The sequence below is a fragment of the Saimiri boliviensis genome, chromosome 2, assembly GCF_048565385.1.
Source record: "Saimiri boliviensis isolate mSaiBol1 chromosome 2, mSaiBol1.pri, whole genome shotgun sequence".
In the NCBI taxonomy this organism is placed as follows: domain Eukaryota; kingdom Metazoa; phylum Chordata; class Mammalia; order Primates; family Cebidae; genus Saimiri; species Saimiri boliviensis.
Genome location: NC_133450.1, coordinates 146,880,364 through 146,908,261, shown reverse-complemented (window position 1 = coordinate 146,908,261; position 27,898 = coordinate 146,880,364). Strand labels below are relative to the sequence as shown.

Below are 27,898 nucleotides of genomic sequence, written 5' to 3'. Positions count from 1 at the left end.
CAGTATGTTTGTATGGTTGTAGCCATTGCAGAATGAAATTAGTACACATAATAAGCTTGGGTTTTATGTTTTACAGCCTGCCCTTGGAAGCCTTCACACACATTGTCCTGTGTAGGGCACCTTTCTGGACTTTGCATTCTTCTTCCTTCCCTTCTCAAAGAAATAGTGCTGGATGAATCTGTCTACTGCCTACAAATTATAGTACAATAGCCGTTGTTAATTTAGCGTAAGAAGTGTGGCGGACCTGTTATTTTTTCTCGCCCATGAGTTTTTCAGAGGAGCACACGTCTGGCTGCTGTGCAGAAGCTGCCTGAGTGGTTCCGTTCGCAGCTGGATTGGCTTCCAGGCTCTTGGTTAAGAAATCATAAAGTATATGTTCTTCAGTTACCTGGTTTGGATTTATAAATGAAATGCTCTGATGCCTATTTGTGTGTCATTAAAACATGCTAACAGTAGAATGATACATCATTGTTCTGCTGTTGAGATATAATTTGCTTATTTTATGCTTTTCCAAAAGATTTATGGTATCAGAACAGGTCAGAGCTGGTGGCGGAGAAATTTCTATTTTACCTGCTTTTCCCACATTTTCCTTCCCGTCTACCCCTGTTCATGCTGGAGATCTTTGTTTCTAATCTAGTAGACAATGTACCAAATTGCTGTTAATTTGGTACATTGTCTACTTAATTTAATGCATTATCTTAAGAAGTAGAGCCAGGCACAATGGCTCACACCTATAATCACAGCACTTTCAGAGGCTGAAGTGGGAAGATTGCTTGAGGCCGGGAGTAGAAGTTCAACAGACTGGGCAACAAAGCAAAACCTTGTATCTGCAAAACATTTAAAAATTTGTTGGGTATGGTGGTATGCGCTTGTAGTCATGCTGAGGCAGGAGGATCCCGTAAGCCCAGGAGTTTGAGGTCACAGTAAGCTGATCACACTACTACACTCCAGCCTGGGCAGTAGAGAAAACAAAAAAGAAAAGAAAGAAATAGGTAATTCTTCAATGTCCTCACTAATTAGTAATCTTGCAGCATGTTCTTCTTGTTTCAGCACTGCAGTGACAATACACATCCCTGCCAGTCTGACATGAATATCGAAGGAGCTTGGAAGAGAGGCTACACGGGAAAGAACGTTGTGGTCACCATTCTGGATGATGGAATTGAGAGAACCCATCCAGATCTGATGCAAAACTACGTGAGTGTATGCTATACAGTTAGAAGATCTCTTTTTCTGGGAAACAGGGAAACTCATGTTAGGATTATCAATAAGGTGGATAGGTACTGAAAAATGTAGCACCATACAATAGGGTATTATGTTTTGCTTCTCTCTGGTAAAAGATAAGTTCTTTGAATACAGGAAGCATGAGATAACCCTTTCAACTTTCCAGTGCCTTTGATATCGTGACTTACAAAAAGAAAGCAATAAGGTAGCAGAAACCCCACCACCAACATCATCTGCTGCCAGCAACATTCGCTGTTCTCAACAATTTATCCAACCAGCCAGGCAATACTCTGTTTCTTTTACGGAGAAAAGTGTACTTCAAACTTTGGTCTTTTTCTCTCTGTGCCTGTTCTTTTTTTTTTTTTTTTTTTCAAAGACAGTAATGATCAGCTTCCCAGGAGTGTGCAGGAATCAGTTCCTTTCTTAAGAAGAAACCACAAACTCATTTAGTTCTCATTTGAACAAAACGGTTGAGTTGCTGCATCCAAGTGCACTCCGATAAACTTGTGTCTCTTTACAGAATAGAATTCTAAAGCTAAAAAGAAACTTCAGGTTAGTCTCCTCATTTGTTAGGAGAATAAACTATAGCCTGAAGACTGAACTGAGTTATCCGTGGTCAGATGGAAGAACGGAAACCATGGCTGCCTGTTCCCCAGCAGGGATGTCTTTCTTGTCACACACGCAGAGGGTTTTATAGCATGCCGCTGCTCCCCACTGCAAATGAATCTATTGACTAAATACAAATAGCATTCATGTCATTGTGAGTGCAGTCTTTTATCTTTTTCATTGTTCTCCTCTTGAGAAAAAATTCTCCAGAATGGTCTGTGCAATTGGCATGATTGGTGCCCTCTCGGTTCTTATGTTGGATCTGGTGGGGAGTGGAGAAAGTGCGTTGGGTAAGGTGTCAGAGACTGGGGTTCCTTCCAGTCTTGATTTGTTTCACCATTTTTAAAGGCAAACAAGCAAATCCGACTTTGGTTTTGGAGATACTGTTTCCTTATTTTGAAATACCCGAGGAAAACTTTGTTCCTCATTTTGGTTGGTCCTCTGTTTCAGGCCTCTTTTTCCTCATCAGTAGAATTAGTAAGATACATTAGCTATAAGGACACTAAGTGAGTCTGCAGAGCCTCTTTGGCACAGGAAACAGGAACTTACCACCTGTATATACAGTGTATATTTTGCTTAACTTCCCTAACTATTTCAGGCTTTATGTACTAAAACTTATTTTCAGAAAGAAGAGTCTTTGATAAAGACAGAACATCGAGATAGTGTTGACTTTCACTAACATAGACATTAGGAATAATAATAAAGTATAAGAATATTCAGGCTAGGTGCAGTGGCTCATGCCTATAATTCTAGCACTTTGGGAGGCTGAGGCAGGCGGATTGCGTGAGCTCAGTAGTTTGAGATCAGCTTGGAAAACAGTGAGACTTCATCTTTACTAAAAGTAAAAAAATGAGGAGAGAGAGAGAGACCAAGTCACTCAACAGACCCTCGGAACTGAAAATAAGCCAGATTATACTCGAAGGGATGTCAATAACACCACATTATTCCAGGCTAGAAGGAGGAAGCAGCCCATTTTTCATTTAATATTAAGATACGGGGTACCATTTTACCCTGCACCTATATTCCTATACTATTTATCTATATGTGTTTCTTAAAGCCAACTAACCTAAATAGAAAGAAACTTCTGCCAAATTATTCTGGTAACCCCATATATTTGTGGTCTTAATCTCTTGTATGCCCTCTGAGCACTTCTTTTCTTTCCTTATATTCATGTATCTTTCCTAGGAAATTTAACTGAAAAAGACTTAGGGCAGAAATCATGCCCATGCTTGAAGTAAGCATTTATTAAGTACTCAGATAACCAGAATTGCTATAAAAATGTTCCACTGCACTAAAATGAATGCCCCTCAGGATTTCTATCAAATTATGAAAAATACCTCTAACTGAATTATTAAAATGCCAAAATAATTAATTTTTTTAAAAGAAAGTAAAAAAATTAGCTGGGCATGGTGGCACCTGCCTGTAGTTCCACCTACTCAGGAGCTGAGGCAGGAAGATTGCTTAAGCCTTGGGAGATGAGATGCAGTGAGCCAGGCCACAACCACACCACTGCACTGCAGCCTGGGTGACGGAGGAAGACCCTGTTTCAATCAATCAATCAAAGAAAATTCAAAGCATGTTAAATTAGGCTAGCTACAGTGATATAAATTTGATCAATGGTAACAGTCTAGTAATTTTTTTTTAGTAATTTGGATATTTTTCACAATCATTTTTAAAAGCAAACAAGCAAATCCAACTTTGGATTTGGAGATAGTATTTCCTCATTTTGAAATCTTAGTACAGGAAAACTCCTCATTTTGGTTAGTCCAAAAGCCAATGGGTGTTAGTAGAATGTTTAAATCGTGGAGGCCTTTATAATATATATATGATATATATATATATATATATATATATATATATATGATATATATATATGTGTATATATATAAATATATCATATATAAATATATATAAATATTATATATATATATATAATATTTATTGTATCTACAATATCTGAAACCAGACGAGTGTTTTCTAATAGAGGTCCTAAGATACCTGACATAATGAAGATCTAATATTGATTTTTAATTGGCTTGCCAGTGATAGGTGAATGATTTTTGTCTTCTGAAATCTATATTATAATAAGGAAGTTGCAAACTCAAGGAATCAATTAAGAGTGGGGAGAGAGTCTATGGAGAATAAATCACTTTGTGCCTAGATAGTCAAGGAGTACCTCAGAGATAAGGTAGTAGAGGATTGTCTTTGAAAGATACACATTTCATGAACTGGATCTTTCTAGCTGTGAGGGGAAAAGTGCTGGCAAGAATGAACCAGGCAGTTCTATGGTCTGTGTGGACTTCTTCTTCACCTTAAGAGGGAAAAATACAGCAGTAATTATTACTGAACAAGCACTCCCTCCCTAAGGCATCCTGACACCACCGAACCGTGAGCGTATTAGTTAACCTAATTACTTTCCTGCAGAAATGTATTTAAAAATGCATGAGCCTGTGGGTCAATGGCTAATTAATGAATGACCATTTCCTTCCTCTTGCTTTCTCCTCTGTGGCTATAGGATGCTCTGGCAAGTTGTGACGTGAATGGAAATGACTTGGACCCAATGCCTCGTTACGATGCAAGCAACGAGAACAAGTAAGGCCCCAGTGAGGGGTGGCTGGCATGTGGCTGGCAAGGAGCTTTGTTTTCTGCTCATGCTGAGGGAAGTATTTTCTTCAAAATCCTTGATAATATATGATTCTTAATTGCTCCAAGATAAACAAATGCCTTTGAACTGAATCCTCTGAGTAAGAGAAAAAGGGTGGTCTGCATAGACAGAATAGTTACAGATTGAGCCCTGGGAAGTGGCTCAGCATTACCAAATCTTGAGACTGGAACTAAGAGATGACCCTTCACATGATAATTGCCCTGTGCCCATTTGTTTAGGGATGGGGTGGTGAAGGGAAGCAAAGTACCTCCCAAAAGAATTACTTTGTTCTGTTAAATTCAACACGATTGAATACTGCGTTTGAGGTTCCTACCCAGGCCTGTCTTTCTTTTACTTCTCTTTTGCCCTTCTCTACTCTGTAGTTGTTGTGTTTTCCACTGGTATACCTGAAATACCTAGGAGATTATTGCCAATTGCAGAAGGCATTACCTTTCTTATTCCCCACCCCGCCCCAGGTAAGAGGCACAGAAACCCAGCTAACCACAATTACACTTTCCGGTTAGTACGTGATTTTTAGTGAATGCAAATCAACATTCACTTCCATTTGATAACATAGAATATTTTAATATTTCTCAGGCAAGTAAGAGAGAATGGCTTTTCTTGCTTATATAATGACCCAGATGCCTTACAATATTAGTAGATATTTCTAATCTCTAAATCATATTAATTTTTTCCCTTTTACTATGAAGCTCCTCGGGATAATGCTATAATGTAGGTACTTGCATTTGAATTTTTATTTACATATTTTATGTACATTACATGCACAGAAGTTGCAAATAGAACTGTTTAGCTCATTTGTTATTTCTGATCTGCTTTTTTCTTTAGGGAAACATTTCTCAACTAGGATTATTTGATTAAGTCAGTCAGTAACTTTAGATAAAACCATATGACCTAGAAAATTGTTACTGTACCTATGTGGTTTTTCTTTAAGGCCTACAAAGAAAGCTTAACAAAATAACTGTAGAAACATGCTGTTTGTTGACATGAACCACCAAGTAAATCTTGGAAATCAGATTCAGTGGTGAAAGCATTAATACACAAATTGATATAGGTAGAATTTTCTATAACTTCCAAGCAAAAGGAGAGACCTACATTAAACTGTATAGTTTTCTTTCAGACCTACTGTAACCATCCAGTGAGTTCACCTTGCCCACTGGCTAGATAAAGCCAATTTATCAAGACAGGGGAATTACAATGAATAAAGTGTAATTCACGCAGAGCTGGCTGTGTGGGAGACCCGAGTTTTATTATTACTCAAATCAGCCTCCCCAGGCATTTGGCAATCAAAGTTTTTAAAGATAATTTGGTGGATGGGGGCTTGGGAAGTGGGAAGTGCTGATTGGTAAGGTTGGAGTTGGAATCATAAGGGGTTGAAGTGAGGTTTTCTTGCCGTCTTCTATTTTTGGGTGGGATGGCAGAACTGGTTGAGCCAGATTACCAGTCTGGGTGGTGTCAGCTGATCCATCCAGTGAAAGTTCTGCAAAATTCCTTAAGCACTGATCTTAGGTTGTACAATAGTGATGTTATCCCTGAAACTGTGGGGAGTTTCAGTTTCTTGGAGACAAAGGTTGCATGACCCCTAAACTGTAATTTGTAATCCTGTAGCTAATTGTTAGTCCTGCAAAGACAGACTGGTCTCCAGCCAAGAAGGGAGGCTTTTAAGGAGAAGGCTAATTAATACCAGTTTTGTTTCAGAGTTAAACCATGAACTGAATTTCTTCCCAAATTTAGTTTGGCCTGCATCCGGGAATGAACAAGGATAGCTTAAAGGTTAGAAGCAAGATGGAGAAGTTGGTTGAGTCTGATCTCCTTTACTGTAATAATTTTCTCAGTTATAATTTTTGCAAAGGCTGTTGCAATTCCTCCCTTTGAGTTTCATAGCACTTTATTCTTGAAGTGTGGCCTATGAAGATGGGAAAAGGCCATCGATCACTCTGGCTTTCTCCTGCTGATGGGGGCATAGTGGGGTAGGTGTTGACCCAAGGTGAGAGGAGTGGAACCGCTTTGAGCTGTCTGACCGTACTCAAGCAGGCCAGGCTGGGGTTTCAAGGCTTTCATGACAACACGTTAGTATTCTCATCTCTAGTTTTAGTACAGCATTTAAGCAGACAGTGCTTAAGGTAAATAATGAGTTTTATTTAGAAGAATTACAATTCTCAGTTTTAAAAGTAAAGATGTGAAAGCGTTAGTTTGGAGACTTGGAGTCCACCAAAATTAGAATTTAGTTTAAATTGAAGAAAAATAAAAATTCAAAAACAACTAATAACAGGTATACTATAGCTTTTGGAACATAGTTTTTCTCTTTCCAGTCCTTATTTTTATTAAAAATAATAAGACTGATTTGTTTACAAAATAAACTTTAATTTTATTATACTTGGCCTGATTATTTGCATAAAGTACAGCAAGAATAATTATTTTTTACATAGGCTTTTTAAATTGGCTTTGATGAAACTCTGTTCCATAAGGAATCTCAGATACGGCTTTTTTAAAGCCAAGCCCAGTCATGGGTTTGTACCCTCAAATACCTATGAGTTGGGTAAATTTCTCTCCTCTTGAGTTCCCAAGGTAACTTAAGGCTCCTGGGGCTGTCAGAAAGGGACAGTCTTTACTTACTACAGATCAGGAACCCTGTATAGAGGGACTGTGTAAGGCAAGGTCTGAGGCAAGTTTTTCTAAGGTGCTATTATTGGCTTTGTAAGTCAAGTTTGATTTCTTAAAGGAAAGCATGCCATTCCAGTCAAAGCTTTGGTAAAATAACCAGTTTCTCCAACTGTGTCCTATTCAAAAGTAAACATACTTATTGGACTTATGCAAATAACTATATTATTGCCATAAGCTAAGAACACTTACACATAGTTTTTAAATTCTGGAGAAATTGGGTAGAGAGAAACAAATATGCTCTAAATTTTGTTCAGAGGGATATACTTTTCTCAATTATTAAAAGCTGGAAATAGCTCAAAAAAAGTATTTTTGTGTCTGAAAAACAAAAAGGATCAGCAACACTTTAAGCAACAAAAAATTGAAAAAAATTTACTTCAATTTTCTGTTCAGTCCATTTAGTTAACGCCTGTTCTGCGAGATATTCATAAACATTTGAGCTCTCCATGAGGGTCCTGAAAGTTTTTTTCCTTTTTTCTAATGTCATGTCTCCAAAGTTATTAGAAACTTGCATTCAAGAGCACCCATTAAAGTTGTATAACTCATTATTAAAGCCATCTTCTAAGGAGGACCAAACACAACAATTGTCTATAGATGACAAAAACATTTTAGGGAAGCCACAGTCAAAGATACAATTGACAAGGAAATTTGTTACCTCTGTGGCACACAATAATTCAACATAACAATTATAATTATTACTGATGACATACATTGAGGCATATCAGAATCATAGGAATCTTACACAATTTTGTAACACATACTAATAATGAATTTATATGAATATAACCAAAAGAAAGTTAAATACCATATTGTATTTGACAGTGTTTCCTGCATGATTTTAATACATTAAATAAACTGAATATATGTCATAGTCTGGATTATAATGTCTGTATGTAAGGACAATTCATTGAATATTGGCTTTGATGGCTTTTTATAGACCATCTTTTTTAAACTTGGCCATTTCTTAAGACCCTTGTTTAAGAAGAATCATGACAGTCATGCTTATCTGTCCTGCTTTGACCCATCCTAAGCACTGGCCGTGGTTCACTGAGTTCAGTGGGGGATTAATTATTGTTCCCAATATGTCCTTAGGTTTGCTATCCTGACAGTGAAATATGGACTTTTCATAGGTATATCACCAGCACTCCCTACCTCTCTTTTGTGAAAGTCAGTGGTACCGTTGGGGTATAGATGTACCTTTAGCTCTCCTCAGTAGTTCTGCCTGATTTTTCTTCTCAGCTGACCAAGAGCATGTCGTCAGGCATTTGGGATTAAAATGCTCTCTTTTCCCATTAGATCATAATAATGGATATAACCAGTGGATCTATATTTAAGTGTAGATCCACAGATAGATAATTTTTCTGGATAGCTGTCACCTAGAGTCAGGAAATGAGTAGCTTTGTAGTGTAGAGGCGTTGACTTTTGGCCTTGGCTCTTCTTGATTAGCTTTATGGTCTTTCAGGCTAACGACTCTGAGCTTTCAGTACTTTCTAAAATGTCTCTGGAATGGGCATAATAATACTTCCCTTGAGGCTGGGCACAGTGGCTCACACCTGTATCCCAGTACTTTGGGAGGACAAGGCAGGAGGATCCGTTGAGTCTAGGAGATTGAGACCAGCCTGGGCAACATAGGGAGACCTATTTTTACAAAAAAATAATAATAATTAGCCAGGTGTGGTGGCACATACCTGTAGTCTCCGATACTTGGGAGGCTGAGAGGGAAGGATCACTTGGCCTTGGGAGGTCAAGGCTGCAGTGAGCCAAGATTGTGCCACTGTATTCCAGCCTGGCTAACAGAGCAAGACCCTGTCTCAAAAAATAGTAATAATAAAATAAAATAAATGCTTCTAAAGATTAGCAATAAAATGTATAAAATACCAAGCCTACTATAAAATAGATGCTACATAATTACAGCTGTTATTGTTGTAATTATATGTTCTAATTCATATATCTAATTCTTAATAAATGACCAGTTAAAAATTACAGTTATCTCAAAATATGTGTGCCTATGAACACTTCAAATTTAAATTAAGACTTACGGTTTATTTCCAGGGTAAGAAGTTGAGATAGGCTTATTTGCTTCCTTGGGGCTGGGAGCTGTGACTCATTTCAGTCTACATAAGTCTGCTTTTCTTTAATTCCATTTCCCATCTCCTTTGATGGAACATGAGTCCTTGAATTTGATATAAAATAGTGAAGATGACGAATTTGTAATCATTATCAGAAAAAGGAAGTTGAGGCATGTCCTTTTCAAATGCCTCCTCATTGTACAATCAGATGAGTACGCTTCAGAACATATTTGGAATTATATCATACTTGCCTGCATTTATTTATTCATTCAACAAGTATTCACTGAGACCCTGCTTGGCAAGTGACTCTGTGCTAAATGTCTGGGCAATTGATGAAATAATATAGATTATTACTGGGCTGGGTGGGGAGAAAATTTAGTAAGAAATTCTAATGCCTGAAGGGTTTTTAGTACTAATAGAGGATCTACCTTCAAGACTTTATGCAAATCATCTGTCTTAGACTTGCATGATTATATTTCTAGTGCCAAGGCTTAGGAGTGAAGGAAATCACCTCTGAAGTACAAAAGTTATAAAAATCCTTTTCTCTTCACTTTTGCAAGTTCCCAAATGGTGGTATGTCAGACTTAAATTACTGATGCTAAAGAAATAGCATGATTAGAGGAGACCATTAAAACCCATCCTTCGATTCAGCTTTGCCTCCATTTATATTAGCTTGCCAAATAAAGCTGACAGCATTGTTCTAGGCTTAAAATAGAAAATGCCTCCCTACAAATGAAACAGTCTGCTGGCATTTCATACTACTACTCCTATTTCCAATAAAATGAATTATTGATGTCTGAGTTAGATCAGCCCTTCCCTAGGTTACTTCCTCTTAGAAGTTCTCTCTGCTTAAAAGTCATAGCAACGTTTAGTAGGAGTTGAAACCACAGCATTATATTTTGAATGAGTATATGTGGGTCCAGAATCTAATTCCATTTCAAAATAAACCAAGCTCTGGGTTAAAGACTTATTTTCTAAAAGGAACGGATTTTCATTTAGTTTCTTATCTCTGATTCAAGGAAGATTTAACCAGGGTGAATGAAAGTAAATTTCTTCTGATTCTTTAGTTTCTTTTCACACATCATTTCTGGTTTTATGAATGTTGCCATGTTGCATAAACCAAAGTATATCCTTCTGTTTCCCATTTCTGTAGACAAGAACTGCTGGGAGGAGATAGTGTTCCAAAGCAAAGCCAACAGATACAGTCAGCATTTTCCACTTATAGGGGAAATGTGTTACTTATTATAATAGTACAAAAAAAAAAAAACAACACTGTAGGTCTGTGGCCTTAACAAGTACATTTTTTCTTCATACCAAGGATTTGGCCAAATATGTTAAGATAAAGTAATCCTATAGCCTAGTAGGTCAGATAAAACCTACCAAAGAAAATGAGGGTCAGTAGCAGAGGCTGATTTGATTTTCAAATATTTTCCATTTTTTCCTCTAATACTTTTGCCAAACAGCATCTACAATATACTACATAGTAGATACTTGATCAATGATTAATGAATTTACATAACATGGACTGCAAGTGTACGTTACTGGAGGCTTAATGTATACCAAACATACAGTTGTGGAAAAAAAAAAATCTGGCACTTTTTATATACAGATGTCTTAATTCAGGCGGCTATAACAAAATACCTTAGACTGGGTAACTTCTAAGTAATAGAAATTTGATGCTCTAGAACCTGGGATCAAGGCCCCAGCCCTTTTGCTGTCTGCTGAGGGCTTGTTCCTCATTAGATGGTGCCTTCTTGCTGCTTCCCCACAGGTTAGAAGGAGCAAACAAGCTCCTTAGGCCTCTTTAAAAGGGCACTAACTTCATTCACGAGGGCTCCACCTTCACGACCTAGTCGCCACCCCCCAAAGCCCCACCTCTTAACACCAACACATTGGGGATTAGAGTTTAACATGTGAATTTTGGAAGGACACAAACATTCAGATCATAGTAATAGCCATAGATTTTATATTCATCAAAGAACCTACCACAAATATTTTAGAAAATTTATTTCTATATGTACAAGTTTATGATACAATACCCTGAAGTAAGTAACATCTTTGATCATCGGGTAGGTTCTAGGAAGTGGCCTCCCACAGAAATTGCAGTTTAATAGGAAAAGGCTTCTTTCACACTAGAAGCCAGCCAACCCTTCCCCTTCATCTCAACAACTGTTATTCATCAAATCCTGACAATTCACACCGTTTAATTCCTCCTCTGTAATAGCTCTGAAAAGCCTTAAACACAAACCCCCAGCCACCCACGCTAGCCACTATGTTTATTCCCCTTCTCTTACCTATATCCTCATAAGAGTCTGTTAAATTGTTTCCTTGTTTCTGGTCTTCCCCCATCCTGCTGCCCTAGTGATATTTCTGAACCAAAATAAGAACACTAAAATCCTTTAATGTCTTGACATAAGTTAAAAATAAAAGACTCTTCAGGACCCATTCCCTTCCTTATTACTGAGTCTGTTCTACTCTATACCCCTCCTCTTCCTCTTTTTCTTCCTCTTCCTCTTCCATCAGCCCTACAGAATTTGTGTCATTCCTCTAATGTGCTCTAACTGTTCACCCTTCCACCATCTACACTTTGAAAATTCCCCCTCCACCTCCTATGCATGTCCCTTTCCTAGTGATGCATTCTCTCACCCGCCATGGGATGAGCTGGTTATCCCTCCAATCAGTTTCACAGCACCTGTGAACGTATTACTTCTTTTATAAAACTTTTCTTATTGTAAATAGGATCACATTTGCCAGAGTAGAAAATAGAAAGGCAAGAACAGATACTAAGTTGATCTTCAGTTTAGTTTGGAATATAAAATGTCCATTTGTTCTTTCTTAGAATAATTACAAGAGCACTGACCTTGATTGGTTTATCTGGATGAATGAGCAAAATGTGTCCGAACTGAAGTTGCTGACCTATTAAATGGTATTATGTATAGTGGGCCTTTGTGCTAGATATCTTTTTCTGACCTTCCATTTCTGCTCTGTATCCCGGAAGGCTGATTTTGAGGGACTGCATTAATGGTCTCCCATGCCCTCTCACTTCCCATTGGGTTTGGGAAGTCCCTTGACTAAATTCAAGTCAATAAATTCAAGTCCCTTGAATAAATTCTTCTCATGTTACCCATTGTAAAAGAGCCCAGTGTTTCCTCACAAGCTCTTGACTGACAAGAGTGTGTTTGTTCCTTAGCCTGGTGTCTTGGGTAGAATAAAAAGAAAAATGTTTTTATTTGAGAATGAACTAAATTCATGACAATTGTCTAAATACCTGTTATTCTTTAATGAATGCCAAATAAATATAGAAAATGATTATCTAACCTTGAATTCCTATATACCTGTTACCTGAAATGTAAATATTCATCTTTGTAAAACAATGCATTCATTATTCCCAGGCTCATAATTGTGATGTTGCAGCCTTCAGAACTTGTTTTACTCTTTGCCAATTTTAGCATGTTCTTCTCTGGATTTGGGGACTTCAGTTTTGATAAAGGGTCTTATTGATGTTATAAGTTCAAACGAGGTATGAGTATAATTTATGCTAACTCAGTGTATTATTGACATGAATAATTGATTGTTGCTTGAATTTAAATTTCTTACTTAAAAAACAGACTCACAAATTCCTGGGGCCTCTAAAGCAGATGGAAATTGCAGTAAAGGAAAGAGCTAAGTATCTTTTTTAAATCATGGATTAAGCATTTGAACAGGTTTTCCAGACAGGTGTATTTAATTATCTTTCTCTTTTAATCTTCCCTTCTAACCTTCTTTTGCATCCTGACATTTCATTGTTTCCTTGTATGTAGAAATACGTAAGATGTAAAGCCTGAAGCCCTTGAGAGGTTAGCAGTAGCAGCACATTGTTTATTTCATTACGAAACATTGGAGAAGACATGCAAGAACTTTCAAATCTGATCAGCCAGTGAACACTCAAGTTAGTTACTGAACAAGAAGGAACAAAAGCCTTTATCTTACTTTTTTTTCACTCTGTACAGCTAGCTACCAGAAGAGAACGCTGAAAAAATAATAAAACCTCAAGCTTGTAGATTATTCATTTTAACATTACCAAAATATTGTTTAGGTATTGGTTACCCTGCTATTCATATCATACAGCTTTGGAGTTAAAGAACTAAAGTTAGAATTTTCTTTTTGTAAGCTAAAAGAAAGGCTATAATTTTTATATTCTAGCAATTCAGTTAATTACAATGCGAGCTTCCTGTTCCAGTGTATTTAAGTGTTTGTGTGAGTATGTGTGTGTGTGTAATACCAATGATAGGTATGCATTTTAACTATAATCCTTAATAAAAGGTAAATAACACAGGGCCTGTAGGCTATTTAAATAAATGTGGAAAGGAAGAAAATATGTTCTTTAGATTACAACATGTGTCATTCTCATAAAATAGTTCACCAAAGAAGGCAGGGTGGTATAGTAAAAAATATTCTGCTTTTAGAGGAGATCTAGGTACCAGCCCCAGCTTTTATATTGACTATGTCTGTGACCTTGGAGAAGCATTCTTCTCAGAATCTTCCTCACCACATCAGTATGTCCATGTTCCTGTTTAAATTAACCCCAAACCCTACAAATCTCTGGGGTTGCTATTTGCCTATATTCGAGTGCAAGGTAAAACAACTGCTAATAAAATTAGTACATCTGCGTATTTACGTCTCACAACAACCCGCATGCAGAGAGAAAGTCGACAGAGGTTAAATAGCGTGTGTAACGTCACTGAATGGCAAAATCAGAATTTCAGCTTATTTGTTCTCACACTGTCTGATTACCTGCGTAGCTAAATTAATCGGTAGTCAAGTAGATGAGTAGATGAGAAATCAATTCTTGTGCAGAGCACAAGTTTCAGTAAGTTTATTATCAGCAGATAACCGGAATCACCAGAAGTGTATAGCATTGTGTTCAGTAAACACTTAATAACTTGGCTGTACCAAGTGCTGGTGCTCAGGGCCCTGTTTCTCCAGAGGGAAGGGATCGGTCTTCACAGTTTGCTAACACCATATGTACGTGTAACTTTGAACAAGTAACAAAGATTATTTTTTACAGTAAATTATTATATAAATTTGACTCCACAGTGGTATTCATTTTGTGAAAGTAAATGGAGGCCACCCAACTGAAACAAGACACTATGCAGATCTTGGAATAGCAAGGAGTCAGCCACCATCACTTGCAGAGACTCAAAAGCAGACACAGGACTGGGAGAGCTTTCTAGTGAGGGAGAAAAGCTAGGCCAGGTGTGGTGGCTCACGCCTGTAATCCAAACACTTTGGGAGGCCCAGGCAGGTGGATCATGAGGTCAGGAGTTCAAGACCCATCTGGCCAAGATGGTGAAACCTCCATCTCTACTAAAAATACAAAAAATTAGCCGGATGTGGTGGCACGTGCTTGTAATCCCTGCTACTTGGGAGGCTGAGGCAGAAGAATTGCTTAAACCCAGGAGGTGGAGGTTGCAGCGAGCCAAGATCGGACCACTACACTCCAGCCTGGATGACAGAGTGAGACTCCACCTCAAAAAAAAAAAGCCAAACAAAGGAAAGGGAAAGCTCCTTGTTTGGTCTGTGTGGAGAATGCCATGGAGAAGCTGGAGTTGGGGCCTCTTTGTTCCCAAACAATTCTACTCATATATTGACAAGTTTGTTTTTTGATTAAACTTGAATGAGTTCCAACTGGTGATAATATAAACAAAGGTTTTCGGAAACTATATAAAAGTACCACAGGTACAGATGTTGTTATTATTACTACAGGTGACAGTAAGTAAAGATAAGTTTTTAATCTAATTCCCAGAGGGCAGGAGCTTAGCTGTCACATTTCTCTATTTGGAAGTATGGAGTCTTTGAGGTTGGAATCACATAAAGTAAAAGATACTTTTCCAATGTTTTTGCACTTCAGTGACAACCTTTGTGAGTCCCTCCGGAAATGTGGGCTGTGAAAGGAAGATTCTCTGTAGGAGGAAAAGACTGAGCCAAAGAAGAGCCTGTGAAAATCAGAAACTTTCCCTTACCTAAGAAGGGGAGGGGATATTGAGGATGTGTCCTACTTGGGGAATTGTGGCGAATTCTCTTGCCTATAGGACACCTAAAATAGCTCCAAGGAATTGAGAAGAGCAGTAGAGTACCTGCAGAATCCCTACCGATTCTCCTGAATCCCTTCCTTCTCCGTTTTTATCGAAAGCTGCCCGTGAATTTTAGAAAAGAGTGACCTTTGTTAAGCATTTACCACTTCCTATTTTTAGATATCCACGTACCAGCTGCATATAATTTACATATGCTAGTAGATACATTTGAATTTGCATAAATTGCAGATAAAATACCTTGTGGTGACATCCTGAGCTGAGATGAGCTGACTGCTAAAAATCGTGTATGACCTTTTTGCTCTTGGTTGGTATTCCCTCCTTCAGAGGTTCATTCTCAGAGGATCACACCCCCTCCCATGCCTGTCCCAATTACCGTGTATAGAGTCTCATTTTCTCTCCAACCCTTCAGCACCCCCAAGTATCAGGTTGTCACATATCCCTTCCTTTTTCCACTATCCTGATACCCTGATCTTCCCATGGGCTCTAGTATGTTATTCTGCAGAGAAAGAGGCACACATTTGTCTCTAGCAGTTACCTCCGTCTCGGGACCAGTTCATTTTAGTTTATGCTAGGTCATCTGATTTGAATTCGCATTGGTCAGCCATCTTAATTGTGGCCTGTGTTGTTAATTTTATTGAATGTCATACTCTTTCATAAAATTCATTTTCTTTTTCTTAAAGAATGACAGATCCCTTTAGTGTTTTCCAAAGGAGTGGCAAATGGACGCTGTTACACTTGAAACAAAAACACTTGATTTTTTTTCTTCTCTTATCCACCCATCTCCTGTGTCACATAAGAAGTAATGAGATAGGTTGGGACAGTGGAGCATCAAAGGGAAAATGCAATTTGAATCGAAGAGATTGAAGAATTAGGATACTTGGCTTTGCTGAAATTTAATTCGTAAAGAGGGAAAGGGAATCCCCAGAGTTAGTAACAGTCTTAGATGCAGGTCCACTGACAACCAGGCATTCACTTTATCACCCATGCATTGAATGACACCATTCCTGGGACGGTAGGAGCCCTGTCATTGTGACTTTGTTTCCAATATGGAGATGCCACAGCAGCTGGGGTTTAATTCCTCCATAGGCTGATTTTTATATCAAATTACTCAACCCTCTGCAGGGAGAAATACTTGTGGCACTGTTTTAGTAGAACCACATCCGACAACATGGAGTGCAGGAACAATCAATACCAATTTCACTCTTATATTTGTAGGTGTGTTCATATTTGTTGAAATCTTTATAGCCCAAATGCAAATATGAGAAGATATTTAGGTAAGCAAATGCAAATCGTACTTCTGTTATTTTATATGTTTTCGTAATTTTCTGTCAGAATCCCCACTGTAAAACTTACTTCAATTATAGGGTATACTAACACATGTTTAGTTCATCCTGGTTGAGACAAAAAAAAAAAAAAACCCAGAACTTCTTTATAGCTGTGATGTCATTTTTTTCATTTTTTTCCCCTTGTCTTTGGTTAGGGAGATGTCATACTAACAAAACATTTATAGATTTCTGACATACATATGAATAGTACATACTCATAGATTTCCAAGACATGTATTTGAAGGGAAACATTATGTATGAAGATGGGAGGCCCAAGTAAATTCTAGGTAACTCGTTTAATAAAATTTAATTATTCTGTTATGCGCTAAGAGAATGTACTGAGCAATAACCTCTGAAAGCATGCCCGTGCTGATCCATGGGCAAACACTACATGTTTGTACCTGAAAAGTTAGTGTTATGTTGTTACAATCATTTTTAAAACTTAATATACATGAACTGCTTAGTGGGTCTTCCTGTGAGCCGTTCTAAAGCTTTGAGAAGCCTGCTATATGATTTGGGTGGGTAAGCGAAGAATAATTTTGTCTTCCAAAGAAGTCTTGGCTGCTTTTGCCTTGGGGTATAAACTCAGTAAAAAGTCTAAAAAGAGTTCAGTAGGGTCATTATGTGTTTTTCGTGACAGAATGAGAAAAAAGAACAAATCCCAGGTTTTCGCGAATGGTGTTAGCCCCTCCAAGCTGTCTGGGATCTCACCTTGTCAAACAAGGTGGAGCCATCAGTTAAGAATAATAATGTATCTAAAACTTGACAGTTCACAAAGTACTTTTACATATGTGCCCACATCACTTGTAAACATTCATGTCAGATAGGTAGGGTAGATTTTGTCTTGGTACCCCAGTTTCTGAATTCTGTTTTATGTATCAGGAATCTTCTGTCTTATCCTGGTTGAGGACAAAGACTGCTCTATGGCAGCTGAAAATATCAAATACTTCTCACTTCACACACTTGAGGGCACAGGCCATGTGATCTAGATTGTAAAAATCAGTTGCACCTGTTATTAATAGCATAATCCAAATAAGGTCTTATTCCCTTGCATGTGTTCACTGTCTCTGTCTCTTTCTCTCTCTCTCAACGGGTCTTTCCTCATAGATCAGCTGTGTGTTTTTCTTGATCCATAGCTTCCACCCTTGTTAATCAGTGAATGCTCCCAACAATTCTGAGCTTCCCAAGATCCCTTTAACAAACTACTTTTCTGCTTTACTCAGTCAGTTACAGCAGAGAACCAGAGATTAAATGTCATTACCAGTGCCCGCTCTTTGCACAGAAAGAAATTAAAATTAAAGGCAGGCTCACATAGCTTATGAAAGTGAATCTGGCCTCCAAACCCGTGCTTCTTGTATCACGTAATACACTCTAATTTGGAACAGGAGTGCAGATGCTTTTTCTGAACATAGTGGTTATAATCTATAGACAATGTTTAATTCATGGATGCAATCCTAGTTAACTTATGAGAATTTAGTATTTATTTTATGACATATCATTTCATTTAGAAAGGATTTCTGAATACCTAGTAGAAGCATAGCAGCGTTTGGGTTATTCATTAAAAATCTACTAGTGATATACTTATAGCATGTAGAAATTTAGTATTGATCCATCACTTAACTAATGCAGTGCAGTTAAACCATTAGGCTTGATGCGATTCGGAGACCATTGGTATTCCAAAAGTGTTTAAGGGAACCCTGAAGTCTGCTGTGGATCTCACAGGCTGTCCAACTGTAGCTCAGGAGATTGTGTAGATGGGTGTAACTCCCTCTTCCTCAAACAAACCAAAATCTATTTTAAAACCTTATTTACATGTGGAATTCTTCTTGGAATTATATTTGAAGTAAAAAGTTCTTTTTATGTAAAATAAAATACGTAATTGTAAACCAGGGCTGTAAATCATAGGAATACAATTTAGAGGAGTTATTACCATAGGTTAAATTCAGAGAAGACTTCTGGAGGCAATAGCATTTCACCTGATTCTTGGAAAATGACTGATGGAAGGGAACAACCATTGCGCCCTGGCATTAGTGAGCTCTTTGCAAGCTTTGGAACAAAAGGCATCTTCAAGTTACACCAGTCATTTCTTATTTTCCCTGGAGTTTCATCTTTATCAAAAACACAAATCTGAGTGTGTTTTGCCTCTGTCTTCAAACCCCTTATGACCGTGTCCAAACTCTCTAAGTGTATGTAAAGAATTTATAATATGTTCATCATCTGTTTAGCCTCACCCCATAACCCTTTCTGCAATATGCTGTGGTTTCAACTAATGTTTTTTACAGTTGTCTGAAAATAGCATACCTCATTTGTACTGGAGACTGATGAATAGTGGATACTCAATAAGTGGTCATGTTGTTATTCTACGGTGCGTGGAGATTCTTATATATAGGGTGTTACCTTGTGCATTACGATTGATTCTAATTTAACCTAGTTGGAAGCACATACCTGCTCTGTGGCAAGATCATTGCACCCTTTTTGCTTCTTAAGCAAATAAGTGAAAAGAAGAAAGGCCATGAAATGCAGAATATTCCAGTTTTATGGGTGAAGAACCTAAAACCAGTGGCACAAATAAGTTTTAAATGAACTTTAATTTATTCTTATTCTCGTATCCCAAATTTTTGTGTAAAACTGTCCTAACTGCCGTTTTTGTCCTTTTTTTCTCTTTCTCTTAAATGGCTTTAACTAAAAGTTTCAGGCCGGGCACAGTAGTTTATGCCTGTAATCCCAACACTTTGGGAGACTGTGGTGGGCAGATCAGTTGAAGTCAGGAGTTTGAGACCGTCCTGGCCAACATGGTGAACAAAACTCCATTTCTAATAAAAATACGAAAATTAGCCAGACATGGTGGCACACACCCGTAATACCAGCTACTAGGGAGGCTGAGGTGGGAGAATCACTTGAACCCAGGAGGCGGAGGTTGCAGTGAACCAAGATCATGCCACTGCATGCCAGCCTGGGTGACGGAATAAGACTCTTTCTCAAAAAAATAAAAAAACTAAAAGTTTCAGCAAAGGGAAAAAAGCTTTACTGTAGACTGAATGTTGTGTTTTCCCTTAGCTAGAATTAAGAAGCACTCCAGCCCCACCAAATGTCCAACTTACTTGTACAAACTTATGTAAAGTATTAGCACCATCACACAGTGATGTTCCTTAAGATGTTTTTGATGAACATGCATCGCAGGAGCCTGTAATTCCTTCCCATGAAGTACCTTCTCTCAAAGGGGACAGTGATAACAGCTTCACTGTTATCACTGTGGATTGGATGGTAGTGTTAGTGAGATGAAGGGTTTGAGGTTTTAAACCCAATCAATCTCCCAAGATTTTCTGTTGCAAAAGGATTGGTAGACCAGGAAAAGATAAAAGAGGGTAAAGAAATGTACTTTCAAGGTATTTACAGATACTAAAGGACAGGCTTCCATTTAGACTCTGAAAAAAATACTACAATTTTCACAGAAAGAAAATGTTGCAGGTTACCTGGGGCCGGTGTTCATTAACACTGACTAATTCTTATTCTTTGGCATCTGAAAGGAAATTACGAATTAACCTTTGATTTGGAGGTTTTTGTTTTTCTTTCAGATGTCATGTGCTGGCCTTGCTTAAAGGTGGTAAACCAGTGGTACAACCTTTATAAAAACGTGTTCACCAATGAGAACACATGGACACAGGGAGGGGAGCACTACACACTAGGGTCTGTTGGGGGGAAATGGGGGAGGAATGGAGGGGTGGAGAGGTGGGGAGCGATAGCATGGGGAGAAATGCTAGAAATAGGTGAAGGGGAGGAAGGCAGCAAATCACACTGCCACGTGTGTACCTATGCAACAATCTTGCATGTTCTTCACATGTACCCCAAAACCTAAAATGCAATAAAAACAACAACAACAACAACAACAACAACAAAAAACGTGTTCACTAAGAAACTTTAGGATGAAAAAATGAAAACAGGAGTTACACATGTATATTGATTCATTAACTTTTTATTTTATTTTGTTTATGTATTTCGTTTGAGCCCGAGTTATAAGACTGGCTAATTTTTTTATTTTTGGTAGAGACAAAGTTTCACCACATTGCCCAGGCTGGTTGTGAACTCCTAGGCTCAAGCGATCCACCCATCTCAGTCTCCCAAAGCGCTGGAATTACAGGTGTGAGCCACTGTGCCCAGCCTGATTGATAAAACTTTTGAAATCATTTCTTGAGATATTTGAATTCTAGCCAAAGTCAGTCAATCTTTCCACCTCTCTCTTTTTCTCTCTCTGTGTCTCATCACACACATAAAATCCTAGCTTAATATAATTAGGGATAATTTTTTTTTTAAATAAAAGGGTGGTTTGAAAAAATTTATCAACTTTTTTATTGTTATTATGTTCTTGTTAACCATATAAATGTTAATAAATATAAATGTTGATCTTAAAAATTAAGGTTAAGCCTCTTAAATAGCATAAGCAAAAATGAGGAAACAGATATAATTAGACCAACTTAAGGAACAACTTCAAATTTAGAATTTGACTATAATTTTAACAACTTGAGATTTTAAATATCAGAAATAAGAATCATAAATAAGTTTGTATGTATTCATGGTAGTATTTGAAGTCAGACATTTCCACACTGGTTTATCTTTTACTAATATAAGGAGATTAGAAATAATGAGATGGGAAGTAAATGTGGTGATATTTGTGAATTGTGGTTATAAGCTAAAAACACAGAAGTTTGTCTGTGCAGAACTATCATGAAAGTCTGATATGGGGAAAGAAGCTCAAGCGCTGAAGAAATAACTTTAACTCTTATTACTGCTGGGAGACTTAATTGTCTTCTGTGTGTAAAACAGTGGGGAAAAAAATAGCTACCAGCAGTTTTCTGTGAGCATTAGACATGATGCATTCTGAATGTTTGGAATACCATACGCAATGTGACCCTTTGTAATAACTCGTGGTATTAGAGCTAATTTAGAGGTTTTGGTTATCAGGAAAGCCTAGTAATAGCCTAGTAAGAGAGCTCCAAGTTAAGTGAATTATTGACATGTTTTCACCCTATTACGCCTTTGTGGGAAATTATTAGGATATTTGTCTTTTAAGTGTGCAAACGGGTGATACCTGGATTTTTTTTTTTTCTCTTTTTTTTTTTTTTTTGGTGGAGGGGGCGATTCAAAGATTCAAATTCTCTTGGAAAGGCTGAATGGTTTTAAGAGCTAAAAAGATTTTTTTTTTTTTTTTTTTTTTTTTTTTTTTTTTTTTTTTTAGACAGAGTTTCACTCTTGTTACCCAGGCTGGAGTGCAATGGCGCAATCTCGGCTCAGAGCAACCTCCACCTCCTGGGTTCAGGCAATTCTCCTGTCTCAGCCTCCTGAGTAGCTGGGATTACAGGCACGTGCCACCATACCCAGCTAACTTTTTGTATTTTTAGTAGAGACGGGGTTTCGCCATGTTGACCAGGATGGTCTCGATCTCTTGACCTCGTGATCCACCCACCTCGGCCTCCCAAAGTGCTGGGATTAACGGGCGTGAGCCACCGCACCCGGCAAAATATTATTTTTGCTTTGCAATAATTGGTCATTTAAATAGTCTACTTAAATAAAGTTTGATTTTCACGGTAGAGTTTCAAAAACTGAATACTCTTCCAAATCTTTTCCCAAAAACAGATCAGTCTATTTCCTCTCTGAAAATCACCATGTGGCTGGCACAGTGGCTCACGCCTATAATCCCAGCACTTTGGGAGGCCGAGGCGGGTGGATTACCTGAGGTCAGGAGTTCTAGACCAAACTGACCAATATGGTGAAACCACATCTCTACTAAAAAACAAAAATTAGCTGGGCATGGTGGTGTGCAATTTAGTCCCAGCTACTTGAGAGGCGGAGACAGGAAAATTGCTTGAACCTGGGAGGCAAAGGTTACAGTGAGCCGAGATCACACCACTGCACTCCAGCCTGGGTGACAGAGCAAGACTCCATCTCAAAAAAAGGAAAAGAAAATCATATTTCTTTCCTCATACATTTGCTAGGAGGATGTAGAAGAGGAACATGATAATATATTTTGAATGGAGTTCTTGGGTTTGTAGTTTTCCTGTTTTCATATATAATTTATTTATTGGATTCATAGTAATTTGTCCTTCAATGAATGATCAGAAAACCTCACTAGGATACAGTAATTATCATAATCATGAAGAGTTGCAATAACAAGGCAGCAGTGAGTTATTTATCCATTCAGACATCTCCGTGTGTTTTCAGAGATTAGACTATGCTCTTCATCCTGATGCAAGAGAAAAGTTTTAAAACAGTGATTATTTCAGCATTCTTATTCAAAAATTTGATCTACCTTGTTTTCACCAGTTGGTGATCAGTTTCCATGGAAATGGAAATGGAATAAGCATTCCTCCTTTTAGATTCTCAGCTACCTCATGCCAACTGAGAGCTGTAAATGCCATTTGGTTAACAGCAAGGATTCAGAATTCTTCCATTTTAAAGTGGCAGAGGGAGAGGAAAAGAAAAGTTTTGCCAAGTCATTTCACTTTTCTCCCTTTGAAAAGCACACAGTTTTATGAGTGTCGGAGCTATTGACAGATGATTATCAGACAAAACGAAGTCCAACAATGTCTTTCCTGACTAATCAATTTAAATCTCTTTTCCACCCTTCACAAAGTTATTTAACTCATTGTGATTTATTAATAACTGGCCTGTGATGGTTCTTCACCTGCTGTTCCTACCTATGGTGGGCACTGAAGTGATTTAGCTGTTGGAAGGAGACAGTTTGGTGATCTCAGTGATCTGTAACTGAAGGGAAAGGTAATCTGTTGATAAAGGGTGTGGCAGGGGTGGTTCAGAGATGGGAGTCAGCAAAATACTCACTTCTGAGAGATTATTAGTTACTTTGCTATAAAGGTTTTCCATTTCTGCAATTTTTATTTATAACTGCTACATTTTCCCAAACTAATCCATAGGAAAGAGCATGAAAAATACTATAAATAAGTGCTTTAACATACAATGGTTAAACATCAATACAGTTGGGTTTTTAATCTTCTTTTATGACTCTGGACAGATGAATCAACATAAATGCTCAAATGCTAACTTTAGTAGCATTAACGCATAATTTTTTCTTTTATATTTTATGATGTTTAGATACTAGAGTGAGATGGAATATGACTCTAGTTTCTTAAGTTTCACCCAGTACAGTTGGTGAACATACCTCTTCTTTTGGGGATCAAAAGGAGTTTCTGTACGTCCCAGTGTCTGACATTAATGAAGAAAAGCAGACGTAATGGCTTCAAGTGGTGGACTGCCCCTGTGTCTCTAAGTGTGATCTCACACCTAGCGAAAGCAGGTAGTACGTCAACCAAGGAAATGACATCCTTATCAATAGACTTGGAAACTGCATAGATACTTCAAGGGAAATCCTACTGATGCTGAGCATGAAATTCTGGGCCTGGCATGTTCTGTTATCACATTGTATTCATGGGGGACTATCACTTTGATAACTGTTTTGGCGTAAACAGCTTGTGACTTCTAGTGACTTGAGAAAGAGTCACTTAGGATATGGAAAGAGACTTGCATAGAATATACATTAAAGGTCAAGGTAGCAAACCAATTCTGCATTTGGCAGTGACTGGATCGCTATCACCATTTCTGCCCTCTCAAGAGAGGGGAGCTATTTCCTTATTCTCTTATTTAATCTACAACTTGCCTGATTTAGAGAGGCAGTGCAGGAGGGATTGTTAATGTGATAACTGGGCGTTGGAGGGAGAAAACATTAAAAATGAATCTACTTAAATTGAGGCCAGAGTCTTGTTATAAACGTCCCAAATGGTGCTTTATTTGTAATAATAAAAGTTGAAGTATGAAAATTCATGTAGTTTATTACCTAATAGAGTATGCAACTAGAGTCATTCTTACATCAAACAAAAATGAATCATGTTTAAAGTTGTAGTTTTTCTGTAATATTATGAAAGTTGAATTTTAGTAGGGTCATAAACAGACTCAGTTTATAAAAATCTTTATCGGTTTTTCCAAGGGCCATTTGGAATCATTTTATTGACAAATCATTCTCATTTAAAGCCACTGTCACGTTGCCATCCTTGTTGATTTTTCTCTCTTCCATTTTTACTGGTCTCACACTTCTGAATTCTCTTTCAACTTGGCTATTAGCGTGATTGAAGCTGTTCTCAAATGCTATTTTCATTCATTGTATAAAACCCTGTGTCTTTTGAAAGTTCATTAGGAAATTGATTTTCTTTGACTTTTTTGTTTGTTTGCATTTTATGTCTACACAGATAAGAAGTCATGGCACTGAAAAGGAGAGGGTGGTAGAACTGGCACTAATTTCATTAGCGACACTATCATTCTTGCATGAATTTTTTTTTTTTTTTTTTTTTGCTTTCTCACTCAGGAAACCTGATAATTATGATATCCTGTTGGAAGGAACCTATGAACACTGATACAGATAGCTTCTGAGCAGTTGTCTCAGGAAAGATCTCAAATCATCATTACTTTGTTCTGGCACTAAGTATGTGTATACCTGATGATGTGTGTGTTTTCTTCTTTACATATATTTTGCATTTACTGTTAAGCCCTAGGACTTGGTTTCAGAAAATGTGGGTTTAAGTTCTTTCAAAGTAAGATGGCTGTATTACTTTAGCAGAGTCACTTAACCTGCAAGAATTTCCATTTTCTTACCTATAAGGTGGGGCTAAAAATACATGTAGTGCAAGAGTATTAGAGAGATCAAATAAAATTAAATTTGAGAACCTAAGTGAAACTGCCTACCAAATAAAAGATAAGTGATCCTTACAACCTTAATTGATTTGATGTCTAAATTGTAAATTATATTAAGTATTCTTTCAAATGGAAATTATTTCAGTAGATATGAATCATATATTTATTGAGTTTATTGATTTACATACAGCATCATTCTGTATCAATATAAAATCATATCGAGTGGAGGCAGAAAAGGTAGAAGCATGTGTTTTTTGGTTTTGAAGATGACATAAATGGCCATGATCATATTTATTCTTAAGACTAGAAAGTAGAGATAGGCACACTGCAGATTGGGGTCCAAATCTACCCAGTGACCCTCTACCGGAGAGCAGTTTTTATGTTTTGAAAGGGTTAAAAAAAAAAAAAAAGAAAAAAAGAGACATGTCAGAGACTGCATGTGTCCCCATAAAGCCTAAAATATTTACTACTTGGCCCATTGCAGAAAATATTTGGCAATTCCTGTTCATAAGCTCATGCAAATACCATCATAATAAAAACCCATCCCATAAGTTATTTCTAAATGAAATATGATGTATATGCTAAAATATTGAATTGATCATTAGGGATTATAATAAATTATGTTTTGAAGGGAAGCATTCTTTAACTCTTGGGTTAGTACTTCCATAATGTGGATAGCCTCCCAGTGTATGTGGAAATGGTCCTGATGAACTCTGCAAAAAGAACCAGGAATAGCTGTCAGTAAACAGAAGAGTGGGTGGTTACTTGGTGTAGCTAATTTGAAATGGTAGCAGGGAGTTCAGTGAATAGACGGCATTAGGGCTGCTCATCTGTACTTCAGCACCCCCTGTGCAGAGTGCAGTGTGAGCCTGGGACAAAGCTCCACCCACCTTCTCACACCCTGAAGTGTGTTGCAGAAGAAACTTAATAACACCAAGGAGCCCTTGGATCAGAATTTCATGGCCATTGTTTACCTGTATTTCAGTCAAACAGGATTATGTAATAGTCACCTATTGTCAACCCTTACTCCCTGCAAAGGAAGGCTCCTCTTTTCAGAAGTGTTTTCACCATTTTCTCATGATCAGAAAACAGTCCTGAGCAGAGTGAAGTCAGACATTTATAATATCATCTTTCCTTATCAATCAATCATTAACAGATTTTGAGGAAAACCAGAATTTTGGCCTGTTTTACAAGTATTGAATAGTATATTTTAATAAAAGCAGATCTATTAAATACATTTATTGTTAAATATAGACTTGTAAATTATTGTCTATGATTCAGGATTTTCTGGCCAACAGAATTTATTAAAACTATGTCATATCATGTCTTTTTTTCTCACTGTTGAATCCTTAGTGAATAATCACATTCTTATCAGGTAGCTGGTACTTGGTAGATATTTGCTGAATGAATACTTCAGAGAAGTAGATTAATTATGAGTCAGAAGATGGGAGTAGTCTCGTTAAAAATAGTTAAGTAGGGCTATATAATAATATTCATAAAATTGGATTTTACGTATATGCAGGAGTACAGGTAAAGTTGAAACATTGTTTAGGGTACATTCTGCTAGGCTGGTCTCTTGCTTTGCTACTTCAGAAATATTTACATGAGATTGATTTCAGTGTACATTTCAAAAATAAATACATGGAAAGAAATAGGCCACAAAACTCAAAATTATAATTTGATACACATCATTATTTCTTTTGTTATCTTTATAGATCTTATGTAGTCTCTTAGCATATACACTCAGCGTATACTTCATATTTCATGCTTTACTGAGTTCTAATTATAAAATTTTCTTTTAATTATGATTTGAAATTATAGGAAAAGCAGTTCAGGTGTAAGGAGGAGGAAGTTGTTTCAATTGCATACTAAGCATTTTCACAAGCACCAATCCCAGACCAGAACAACTGAAGCAGAAATTCTTATAGCACCTTGAACATAAACCTCGATTAACATGTACCACAATATTTGGTGATTATTTGCGTAAGTCTTGTAATGCCCCTGTCAGTTGTCTTAGGTTCTATTATTTAGTCAAATTCATAGAACTCGTTTGGAAACATAATGTGCTAATAGGGTAGTATCTGGCGCATATCTTCACCAAGAGTGATCATCAGTCCCAGAACAATTTTCTGCTCCTCCCTTTTCTTACTGCCTCCCAAGTGACACTACAGTTGTGAAGAATGAGCCATATGGAGGATGGGGGGTATGACAGTCACTTTTCCTTAAAAGCCCCATGCTCACAAGAAACATATTTCTTGCAGTAGCCTATGAATATAACTTACAGGGCCATGCAAAGAAGGCCACACTCCATTTCTAGGGGTCTAATCTCAGAAGCCCAATGCTAAGACTCCCCATCACTTATTTATAGTCCTGGTCACAGATCTTCCAGTTCATGGTAATTCACCAACCGGGGTGCATTTTTACTGTAAGCAACATTGCTTAGTGGCTGACATCTCACATTTATCAGATATCAGGAAGACCAGAGCTAGGAAGTTAAATCGAAGTAATTTTTTCAAAGATGAGGAAAAAAGATTTTGTTAATCCTTTATTCAGAATAGTCCCCGCCAAGACTGTGAGCACAACACC

At 37.5% G+C, this 27,898-nt stretch overlaps 1 protein-coding gene across 5 annotated transcripts in view; it reads left to right on the top strand.

Moving 5' to 3' along the window:
* Nucleotides 1-27,898, top strand: part of PCSK5 (proprotein convertase subtilisin/kexin type 5) — a 467,438-nt gene that overhangs the window by 132,786 nt on the left and 306,754 nt on the right. For all 5 annotated transcript variants that reach the window (XM_074394654.1, XM_074394653.1, XM_074394655.1 and 2 more), the window contains 2 exons: nucleotides 1,051-1,194; nucleotides 4,343-4,419. In XM_074394654.1, coding sequence (XP_074250755.1) covers nucleotides 1,051-1,194; nucleotides 4,343-4,419 — 221 coding nt within the window. The remainder of the gene's footprint in view (nucleotides 1-1,050; nucleotides 1,195-4,342; nucleotides 4,420-27,898) is intronic.